The 11,853-nt window shown below is 39.0% G+C and overlaps 2 protein-coding genes across 2 annotated transcripts; both read right to left on the bottom strand.

Annotated features, from left to right (window-relative positions):
• Positions 1–291: 291 nt before the first annotated feature.
• On the bottom strand, positions 292–5,684 carry LOC106935455 (taste receptor type 1 member 1-like). Its single transcript, XM_015015924.1, has 7 exons — positions 5,666–5,684; positions 4,093–4,198; positions 3,607–3,913; positions 2,778–3,491; positions 2,311–2,517; positions 1,970–2,090; positions 292–1,220 (listed from the first exon to the last, which is right to left on the bottom strand). The coding sequence occupies exons 1-7, from the start codon at positions 5,682–5,684 to the stop codon at positions 292–294; spliced, it is 2,403 nt and encodes an 800-aa protein (XP_014871410.1).
• Positions 5,685–6,600: 916 nt separating this feature from the next.
• Positions 6,601–10,870, bottom strand: LOC106935454 (taste receptor type 1 member 1-like). Its single transcript, XM_015015923.1, has 6 exons — positions 10,692–10,870; positions 10,307–10,604; positions 9,481–10,206; positions 8,644–8,850; positions 8,258–8,378; positions 6,601–7,961 (listed from the first exon to the last, which is right to left on the bottom strand). The coding sequence occupies exons 1-6, from the start codon at positions 10,868–10,870 to the stop codon at positions 7,033–7,035; spliced, it is 2,460 nt and encodes an 819-aa protein (XP_014871409.1). The 3' UTR covers positions 6,601–7,032.
• Positions 10,871–11,853: the final 983 nt, after the last annotated feature.

The following is an 11,853-nucleotide window of genomic DNA, read 5'->3' as shown; positions in this document are numbered from 1 at the left end:
AACAAAATTAGTGTGATCTATTGTGATTTTTTGTGATTGTTAACAATGAAAGTAACAGCAGGAGAATAAGTTCTGCAACTGTGCGATTCATTAAAAGGCCTCTGCAGACCTTGATTACATACTAGTGACAGAAGCTCAATCACTAATTCAGCTGAGTTGGGAGGAGAGACTCATGCAGAACCTATATCTTAAAGCACCGTCTCATTCTCAGCAGTCTTACTTTCTGACTATTGTCAAGAATTAGAAAAAAAAAAAAAAAACCTCCCCTAGTTTATCTGCAGCGGACATTAACTAGTGGCTGATTGTTTTGGTGTAACTCTGAATGAGACCCTGGAAGTACTGCTGTGTGTTTTTGTGAGGCTGCAGAACAATGATGTAGCATTTTGGGAGAAAATACCACAACAAAAATGAGAAGAGACTTGATAGCACCGCCAGAGCATTAAACGTGTGGATGTGCTTGCCTTGGTAGAGTATGTAACCCGTGGCAAAGACGACCCAGGTGAGAATCAGCAGCAGCAGACAGAAGGTTATGGCTTTGGCCTCGTTATAATTCTTTGGGAGATCTTTGCCCATGTAGGAGAAAATGAAGCAAAGGGAGCACAGAGAGAGAGGTACCACCACAGATAGTGTGGTGGCTGCAATATTAATGTCACAGCCCAGAATGATCCTGTCCTGGTAGGTGAAAGTGTCGTGGCTGGGACGAGGAGCACCAAAACAGTAGCTGCTAATAAGAAAGATAACCTGAATGACAAAAGCCCCAGCGATGACCGCCCACTGTCCATGATATTTCATCCACCAGTTGTGAAGTTTGGGGATCTTTGCAGCTATTTTGAAGATGCAGACAATCTGAAACGAGCGCACCACAAAGCAAGCCAAACAAACTGTGTAGAACAAGAGAAAGGGGAAGTATCTTAAGATACAGGAAGCAGTGGTTGGCTTTCCAAAGTAAAAGAACACACTGAGGCTGCAAAGCATCAGGCAGCCTAAAATTAAGAAGCACATGGGTCCTCCAGCAGATCTCACAACAGGTGTGTTGTAGGTGACAGAGAAGAGCAAAGCGACTGCCACAGTGAGGCCCATCAAGACGCAGGACCCGCTTATGATGAGGATAGCTCCGCTGTCTGTGAACAGGACGTACTCCACCAGCCGCGGGCTACACGACGTGCTGCCCGCCTCGGACCACTCTGTCTCCTCACAGCTGATGCAGCTGTAGGGATCCTCTGTTTTACAAGACGTGAAAACAGCATGTGATTAAATTCACTGAGAAAAATGAAGAGAAAAGTAGAAAAGTTTCATTTAGTTCTTTGAATCGGATGCAGGGACCCTATTTTTTTGCTGCAACAAAAATATTTAAGCAGTCCTCAGAGCTCCAGGCAGGATTCGTATTTAGCCTTGAAACATTGTGAAATGTCTGAAATTTGTTTTTATTACTTTCCAGCGTTAGGTGAATATGTAAAAGAAAAGACAAACATTAAATACGGATTTTGTTCAATTTCCCATACTTTTAAGTTCTTCTGAAAAACAAAACTAAACAAAAAAAAAACAACAACTTTGGTTTAAAAATGCAGCAGATTTATGTCTAAAACGGCTTTGGATTTGATTTGCTACATCCCAACTTTATTTTTATATTCTGTGCATCAGTACTGTGGGCTCTGACTTACTGAATGCACAACCATTAAAATACAGAGCCATACAAGTCAAAATTCCAGTTAAATGGTTTAAATTAGTACATTTTCTATTTTATTCGACAGAATTAGGAAAACATCCAGTGTACTACATAATGAATAGTTTGTGTTGTTTTTACATTAATTTAGAGAAAACATTTAATACAGTTTTCTCCAAAACAGTTTTACTACTAGGTGCAACTAGATAGCAGCTGGCAATTACTGTAAATAATACACACTTATTTGTTCACATGAAAATACAGCCAGTCTTTTGAAAAAATAAAATCTCATGGATAATTATTTACCTGCAGTGCTGATGTAGGTTCCATTTGGACACACGTCACACCTGAAGCAGCATTTATGGATCCCAGTTTGGGTCTTTGCATATCCAGAAGGGCATTCTTGGGAACACTGTGAAATGGGCACCTTCACGCATACAGCAAGAGCAAAGATTACAAATATGACGTATACCCAAGAAAAAGAAAACAAATGTACAACTGTTATAACTTAATACATAGTAGCAACCCATCTGTTTATACTTTCTTCTGTTTATGTTTTCCCTGCTGTCTCTTTCCCAAAAAGAACAGAAAAATGCCTTGGAGTGGAACGATAATACAATGTATTAATAAAAAACCCTCAACTTTACCTGGTGATTTGTGAACCACTCAATCTTGGTGCTGTTGATGGAGAAACTGACGGATGGGAAGAACGTATATAAGCCGATCTCCTCTGCACTGCTGCTGCGGTTCCAGAAAACTATGGAGTACGACCCAAAAATGGGCTCCCCATCGTCATTAAACCCAACTCTCACATTCAAGAGTGTAAAATTTGACTTCCTCAACTGGTCCAAAACCTACAGTGGATATCAGAACAAAGTGTTAATCCACGGTTTAAATTTTTTTTTTAGTAAAAATCGCCTTAGATTTGAGAAAGCAGTGCAAAAAAAAAAATCAACACATTGACTTTTTGAATGCAAAGCGCTATTCTATAAGAAAAATTATTCCAAGTATGCGTTTGTACGAATGCTAAACCATGCAGAAGTCTCTTTTAAATTAAAACCAAATAAAGCTTAAATTAATAAATTAAACCTTTCTTATTGACTTACTTCCTTACCATATATGGCTGGACTTCAGTGTCACGGTTGCATTTATTAGCTCCACACTGCAGTACATTGTGTAAGGCGTGAGCAATGGCAAACACAGCAGAATAAACAGGAAATGAAAAGGACGGATCCATGGAAATGATGTCGTCTGGGATTAGGTTGCTGCAGTTGCAGTACTGATTACAAAACTTCTGTTCTTTGGCCATCTGGCATTTGGTAGAGTAAATAAAATCGTCAAAACCAGGAATTGGCAACACCGACTGAGCCACCCCAAGTACAGTTCCAATGTTTTCGATCCCTTCCAACCTGAGGAGCCTTTTGTTCAAAGACCAGGTGTCCCCTGCTATCCACACCTTGTCACTGACATTCAGTCGTACTGCTGCCTCAACGAGAGCTTCGGCATCCAAATCGGTGGAGAAAACAATGATGGTGTTTAAATTCAGCTCATCCAGTTGTTTGAACATTTGAGCGTGCCCCGTATTTTCGTTGAGGCCTTTGGCGTAGGCCAGGCAGGTGTCGGTCTCCTTAATCGCTTTTCTGAAAAGCTCCAGTCCGTCAGTGCCAAAATCATTGTCGCTGTAAAGGAAAGCAACCCAGCGCCAGTCGAAGTGCACTAAGATGTTAACCATGACATCTATGATTTCTTTGTTGGAAGGCACTGTCCGGAGAAACGATGGAAATCTGACTTTTTGAGAGAAGGCAGAGCTGGCAGCGCCGTAGCTCACCTGTAGAAAGAATAATAACTCACACAGTTTTTGTGACAATACATTCACAAACTACACATTCAAACTGTTGGTTGGCATTGTTTATTTTATACAGCAATAATAAAGTAAAGCCTACCATCGGGATTAAGTAGGACATAAACAGCGGGGCTACAGCCAAGGTGTTGGTGCTGGTGAACGGGCCGATCAGAGCAATCACGTTGGGACTTTTGGAGAGATTCTCAGGCGAATTTCTCCACGGCCGGACCATGCCATTTTCTGATATGAGATTGAAAATTCCTGGGAAGTTCTTTGTGTCCGAGCATTGGTCAAATATGTCATAGCCAAGAGAGACATCTGGAAGCAGGTTGGTGGAATTATTGACTTGCTCCACCGAGAATCTCATAATTTGAAACCTCCGGTAACTTGACAAAGAGAAGATTTGACTGCAAACAGAGAAAATAGGTTTTCTTTGTTGTTTGTTTTAGTTTTCTGAATGGCTGGAAATATTCCATGAAAAGTTAATTATTCTCTGCGCAATTAGTGTGGAACAAAGTTACAGTGAGATGGCTGATATGACTTGTGTAAAAATAAGTAAAAATGTTACATTTTTTGTGAAACTTACCTGGAGCAGTCGATGGCTTCTGGTCTGGGATGAACTGAAAAATCGACATGATGAATATCAAAGAGTCCCCCAATTAAATAGTCACCATCCAGATGAAACTCTGAGGCTGTGGCAGCACACAGCCTCAGCAAAAGCTGAAAAATTAAGAGAAAATCTGCTGAAAAAAGAAAATATGTCATCCTAATACATTTAAGATTTACAGTGTCAGTGGGAGACATTAGTCAGGCTCTGCTTTAAACGAGGAATTGAATCTCTTGGAAGGGCAATCCTCTAATGTTGCATTTCCATGGACTTTTTTTATGCATGGCTTCACATATCATATGTACATATCTTGAAATGATTGGTGGACAGTTAACAAATGAGCATGCAAAGAAAATCCCCGTAGTTCAGGATTGTTCTATTTCTTCAGAAGCAAGTTGGAAGTCACTGTCAAAAAGGTCATCCTGTTTTAATTTTTTTAATCAGATCCCGGGCTTAGTATAATTTAGATAACTTTAATACCTCAACTGGAACATCCAAGATTTGCCACTTAAAATATTGGGCCTGTGTGCTGTGGAAACCCCCCCCCCAAAAAAAAACAAACAAACAAAAAAACAACACTTTATTACAACTTGCTGGAATACAAAAGCAATTGAATATTGGACACATATGTTTAATGTGGTTAAACTGAAAAAGTCTGAAGTCATGCTTACAGATTTTGCTTTGTTGTTGTTAAACAGGTAAAACACTGAAAGTTTTTTTTTTAAACTCTAACAAACTTGCAACATATTTGTGAACATGCAAAACTTTCAGCAGTATCACGAAGTGTTTAAATTTAGGATGAATTTCACATAAGGATCAGATGTGAATGAGAACAATAAAACTGCTGATCAAAGTCCGTAAGTGGTTGAAGGCAAATGAACTCGAATGATTTGACTAGGTCGTCCAGGTGTCTTTAGCTTATGGTAAAATGCTACATCCTCTTACAAATGAGCTTTGCTTGACTTCATCTTTGGCCACACAGATCATTTGCAAGACCTCTGTGGGAGGCAGTGGTAGTTTGCAAAAAAACAGGAGCAGGAGTCTATTAAAGTTTGAATTTACGTCATCCTGTTTGTAAAAAACAAAAATGCAATGAGACAGAGGTAAAAGGGTGATTTATAGGTTTTGACAAAAGGTGTAAATGGAGGACAATGGGGAGTTAAATACTTTAGACTCTTTTGGAGCTAAAATACCTGAGGTCACATGTTTATACTAATAACTAGAATTGACTTTGTTTCTAATTATGATAAAATCAGATGAGTTTAGTTTTTTTCTCTTTTAAATAAATTTTTATAATGTTGCCATTAGAATAAATAAGCTCACTGCTATGTCAGTGTTTTATTAATCAAAAAATATGATCTTTAGTCTTTAATGTCATGCTACACATAGTGCCATTATATCACACAGTCCAGTAACTATGTTACCTTCAGCTGTCATAAAAATGCTGTATATATTTCAAACGTAGCTTGAAGGAAACGTCTCTGTAATTCTGACACCTTGAAATTTGGCCTCTGTCTCTTTAACAAGCTCTTATTATTTTCAACATCCCCACCTTTAGCATTTGGAACCATTCTTGTGAGCTTTTACTGAGAAGTAGTGTGTATGGTAAGCTGAGCAAATACACATTTCCACCAAATGTTCACTAATTATTGCAGCCGCTAGTCTAGGGGAGCTCAGTGGGGGAGCCATGGGGGAGGGCTGCTCTGTGAGGCTGGGTAGAAATATTCACCACATTGTGGGAGCAAGCTTTTAGGCACCCTGAGTGATTGCCAGGGTAGATTCAAGGATTCTTCTAACATGCATGAAATAATCAACTCAACACTCCAGGTGAATTTCTGATGAAGGAATAACATTATAAAATGACATAAAGCTTTAAAGGATGTCAATTTTAGATAATAACCCCCCTCAATGTGTAGTAAGTTGCTAACAGAGTTTAAAAAAATATTTTCTTTTCAAGAAGGAAATGCCCACAAATTGTTAGTGATGCTTAGCATTGATAATGATTGATGATTGTGGCTGAGATAACAAAATTTATATACATGTAAAACCACAACAACATACTTCTGATTACCCTCTTCAGCTCATAAACATGGCAAATCCATCAGTCCGTTGTCAAAACCTGCTGAGTTATTGTGGTTGTTTACCAATTCCTTTGCTTATGCATAAACTAAAAGAAGTGTGCCAAGATCTCAGCTATGCAGTTCGCCTGAATTCATTTTAAGAATGGATTGTTTTTCATGGTTAATCGTTTGAAAAGTATGATCTGCTTTTTCTTTGTGAAGTCATTTGACCTACTGAGTAAAAAAACAAAAGAGCAGCTTCCAGAGAATAGAGAGGATGAGAATATTTTAATTGTAAGTGCTTCTCACTCTGTGATTTATAAGATTGTTCAAAACAGAGGTGACATTTTTGCCTTCTATTAGCGGAACATGAAAAATTACATAACCAACAAAACGAACCTACTATACATTTTATTAAATCATGTTTACAGGGATTAAACATGGGAACAACACAGAAATAGTACATAGATTATTAGTACATTTGGTTCACTACAGAGTGTTCTGAGGTTTTTACAAACTGGCACATTTTATAGATTTATATATATACATTTTAAGAGTAGAGAGGTGAAAAAATACTAACGTAAGATCAAAAATCTAATGAATACTATAATTATCACATAGGTATTTATTGGTATATATTTAAATATGTAAAACAAAATCAAAGTCAGCAAACGAGATATTTATCAGCTGGAACAATTCTTCAAATACATTTTAAGATTGGCTTTACGTTTTCCAATCGTCTCACCCACTTATCCAAAGTGTTTGCAAAAGAAAGATTATGACAGTATCAGGTCACTGAAGGAAATTTCTGCAAATCAATCATCAGCTACTGTCTAAAGCAGAACACACAAGAAGTCGACTACTGGCTAACTGTTTTCGTGTAGTTCTGGATGAGACCCTGGAAGTGCTGCTGAGTGTTTTTATGAGGTTGAAAAATAATAATGTAGCATTTTGGAAAAAAATACCATAACAGAAATGAGTAGAGACTTGACAGCACTGCCAGGGCGGTAAACGTGTGAATGTGCTTTCCATGGTAAAGCATGGTCGTAGTGGTGAGGACAATCCAGGTGAGGATCAGCAGCAGCAGGCAGAAGGTTATGGCTTTGGCTTCGTTGTAATTCTTTGGCAGGTCTTTTCCCATGTAGGAGAAAATGAAGCAAAGGGAGCACAGTGAGACGAGTAAAGAAACAGAACCAGATATCGCTTTGAGGTTAAGGTCACAACCGAGTATTATTAGTTCTGTGTATGAAAACATATCCCTGTAAGGCTTTGGGGGAGCAACAGAATAGCCAATGATAAGCAAGACAGCCTGTGTGACAAAGGCCACACTGATGACCAACCACTGTCCGTGGTATTTCATCCACCAGTTGAGGAGTTTGGGGAATTTAGCTGCGATTTTGAAAATGCAAATGATCTGAAAAGAGCGCACAACGAAACATGCCAGACAAACGGTGAAGAACAACAGAAAGGGCAAAAACCTTAACACACAAGATGGGATCGTGGGTTTGTCGAAGTAAAAGAACACACTGACACTGCACAGAGTGAGGCAGCCTAAAATCAGGAAGCACATCGGTCCTCCAGCAGATCTGACAACAGGCGTGTTGTAGTTGAAGGCGAAGAGAACAGACATGGCTACCGTGAGGCCCACGAAGGTGGAGGCTCCGGACATGATCACTATGGCGCCACTGTCTGTGAACGGTATGAACTCCACCAGGCGCAGTCTGCACAGCGTACTTCCTGGGTCAGACCACTCCGTCTCCTTACAGCTGATGCAGTTGTAGGGGTCCTCTGAAGTACACAAAATAAAACCACATGGTCAACAGGGCTGAAGAAAAACTATAAATATATATTTGCAGTTTAAATATATACAACATCTTTCTTTCAATGCTGTTAAAAAATACTTTATGAATATCAAAGAGAATTCAAATGTTTCTAGGCTGAAAAATCTACTGCAGTTTATCTTACCTGTTGTTAATATGAGAACTAACACCGAAAACCCGTCAAATGTCAGGCATTTTTTGAATAGCACGCAAAGATTCGTCAACTTACTCTTTTTCATAAAAGTATCAAGTAGAAGCTTTTACCTGTAGTGTTGATGTAAGTCCCATCTGGGCAGATTTTACATTTGAAACAACATTTGTGGATTCCCTCTTGTGCTTTTGAATACCCTTCAGGACATTCTTTGGAACAAAATGACACTGGTTCCTGTGCATATTAACAAAGAAAAGGAGTAGGAGGTGGGTTATTTATGCATAGAGTAGAGATGTGAATGGAACAATTTATATATTTTTCCATTATTTAGTTGGATTGAAATGAAAACAGGATACACACTATACTATGGCTTTCCCTTTTAGGGATGGTGTTTCATTTTTGTTCACAATATTATTTACATTCCGGTGCGGCTCTACATCCAGCCAAGTGTAATGCTGGTAGTAGGGCTTCAATTTTTGATTTGAAAAGCCGAGGTTACCTTCCCGTCAGAATGCCACTGGATCTTGGTGCTGTTGACGAAGAAATGGAGAAATGGGTGAAACCTGTGAAACCCGACCTCCTCTGCCTCACCACTTTGGTTCCAGAAAACGATTGAATAAGATCCGAACATGGGGTCCCCATTCTCGTCAAACTGAACGCTCTCGTTTAAAAGTACAAAGTTGGATTTCCTCAGTGCTGTTAAAACCTGCATTTGACAAGCAAAGTTTGGATGCAATCATTGCTCTACCTTGGTATTTAAAGTGTGGGATAAATGAGGTGAATTCAAAGTACAAGAGTTTAGATACGGTGTGATTTGAATGACACCTTAATTATTCTTGGATTGACTCTTTTACACTTATTGTATCCAAAAAGTGCAACGATTGCAGAACATGAATTTAGTATATAGTTTTAGATATATAGTTTTCATTCTAGGATTTAACAACCAGTAACATCAAGAGATATACTTCTAACAAAAGCATTTTTCTAGAATAAATTTGGACTGGTTTTCCTAAAAAAAAAAAAAAAAAAAAAAGCAACAACAAATGTAGAGGTTTGTTGTTTTAATATGACAAAACAAGTTCAAGAGGCCTGATCTATTTTCCAAAGTCCAATATCCTGACATACTGATGAATTATTTTTAGTACATTTGTCAACATAATTATCCTTGGGGATAATCTTGCACTGACAGAAAGTGTGTGTATTTTGAATGACTGTATTTATCCAGAAAAATAAACATCGACACTTTGTCTCTTTCAAAGGACTTCCAAAACCATAAAAACTGCCAGATGATAAAAAAATTTTTTAAAATACTGTTGTATGTTTTCTGCATACTTACCATGTATGGTTGCACTGATATATCTTTATTACACCTGCCGGACCCACATTGCAAGACATTGTGTAAAGCATGTGCAACGGCATAGACAGCAGAGTAAACAGGAAAGTTGAAGGAAGGGTCTGCGTTGATTACATCTGCAGCGGTTACATTGGGACACTCACAAATCTGATTACAAAATTTTTGCTCATCTTTGTTATCATGCTGAGGCCGTGCTGCGGAGGAATAGATGAAGTAATTGAAACCGGGTATGGCCATTTTTGGCTCAGCTACCCCAAGGACAGTTCCAATATTTCTGATTCCATTTTCTTTGGGGAGCTCCTGGTGTAAGGACCAAGCATCCCCTGCTATCCACACTTTGTTGGTCACGTTTTCCTTTATGGCTCCTTTAATGAGAGCTTCGGCAGTCCATTCAGGAGCAAAAACAATGATGATATTCACTCTTTGTGCCTCTAGCTGTCTGAATAAGAGAGGATAATCTGTATTGCTGTTGAGGCTTTTGGTGTATGCCAAGCAGATCTCGGTGTCCTTTATCTTCTTCAAGAACAAGTCCAAGCCGTCTTTTCCATAATCACCATCACTGTAAAGGAATGCAACCCAGCGCCAGTTGAAGTTCTGCAGAATTTTATAAACCACTTCAATGACATCTTTATTGGGATGGACGGTTCGCAAGAAGGATGGGAAGTTCTGTTTTCTTGAGAAGACAGAGCTAGCAGCCCCGTAACTGACCTGTTTTCCGAAAAAAAATATTTTTTTTCTCAAACGTACATCTCGTCAGGCAGTTTTATGTTTTTTTTTCTTAGTTAAAGCCAATAGTATGAAGACTTACCATAGGAATAAGATCCATCATGAAGAGTGGGGCCACCGACAGAGTCTCTGTGCTTGTATAGGTCCCAACCACTGCAATCACTTTAGAAACGTTGCTGCTCAACTCATCCCATGGGTAAATGACATTATTTTCAGAGATAAGGTTGAAAATGCCAGGAAAATTCTGTATGTCTGAGCAGTGGTCAAATATTTCATAACCCAGAGTTACATTTGGCAGCAGATCAGTGGAGTTATTGATTTCATCAATGGAAAATCTCATCACCTGAAACCTCCGATAACTTGACAGGATTAATCGTTCGCTGTCAACAAAGGAAGAAGAATCAGAGTAAAATTTCAGAGGGAAGGTTGATTGCATCTAAAATCAGAGCCAAGATTATTAAACCTACCTTGAGCAGGCAATGGTTTCTGGTTTGTAATGACGATATGCTCCACTGACGTGATGAATATCAAAAAGACCCCCGATCAAATAATCCCCATCCAACTCGAACTCTGAGGCAGTGATTACATCAATCAGGAGAGGCAGAAGACATCCCAGCAGACGAGGAACCGCCTGCTTAGCTTTCATAATTACAGTATGCCTCTTTCAGCATGAAAACATCAGTAACTTTTCCAAGAGTCACTGCTGGGGACAGAGCCACAGTGATCCAAGAGCTGGAGATAAATGAGGTGTCATAAATGCATGGCTGATGGTAAAAGGAGAATTTACATATCAGCATGCAAACATAATCCACTTCTGCCATGCTTCCATAATGTAAACAACCACCATAAGCCACTGAGTCCACCACCTCTATGGTGAATCAATCCAAATGCAATTTTACATTGTGGTAAAATACACCAAATTTCCTTATGTGTTGTTCTGAGTATCTGGATATGAATTCATTTAGCCGAGAAGAAATCTAAGAAGTAAAACATCAATTCATTCTTACAATGCCAGCTGTCTTAATGATGGGAGAACTAGGTCATAGCAATACAGAAAAAAGAGGCAAGAATATCATTGGTTAGAGTGTTGATGCTTGTCTTATTAATACAGGAACGAAAATAAGTACCGAAGACACCAAACTTTCCTCATAAGCCTAAAACAAACAAAAATAATAACAATACAACCAAGGCAACGTGACACTTTCTCATACTGGCAACTAGTCACATTGCTGTGGGATGTCATCCCATTCTTCAACAAGCATTTATTGATAGCTTGTTGAAGAATGTGAGTTTGGATAGGCCAGTCCCTCTGACACAAACTGGACCTTCAAGATTATCCAGACAGTGTTTAATGAGGTTCTGGTCAGGACTGTTAGCAGTTCTCCTTTCATAAGTTATGGCTGTAGTCTCGGGCCTGTGTGGGACAGTGTTGTCACCTTGAAGGATAGCTCTTGGTCTCACACTATGGAGGTACGGGATTGCTGCAGGTTGCAGAATCTCATCTCAAAATCTCTCTGCATTCAGATTGCCTCCAATGTTGACAACCCCTGTATTTCCAGTCAGGATGATGCTTTAAGTGGAGGTTTCTACTGAAAACCTCCACCTGAAGCCGTTACCTTTTCGATTCAG

Source organism: Poecilia latipinna, unplaced genomic scaffold (assembly GCF_001443285.1).
Source record: "Poecilia latipinna isolate Pla-1442-1.1 unplaced genomic scaffold, P_latipinna-1.0 Scaffold1967, whole genome shotgun sequence".
NCBI classification, from domain to species: Eukaryota; Metazoa; Chordata; class Actinopteri; order Cyprinodontiformes; family Poeciliidae; genus Poecilia; species Poecilia latipinna.
This window is presented reverse-complemented; position numbering and strand designations above follow the sequence as displayed.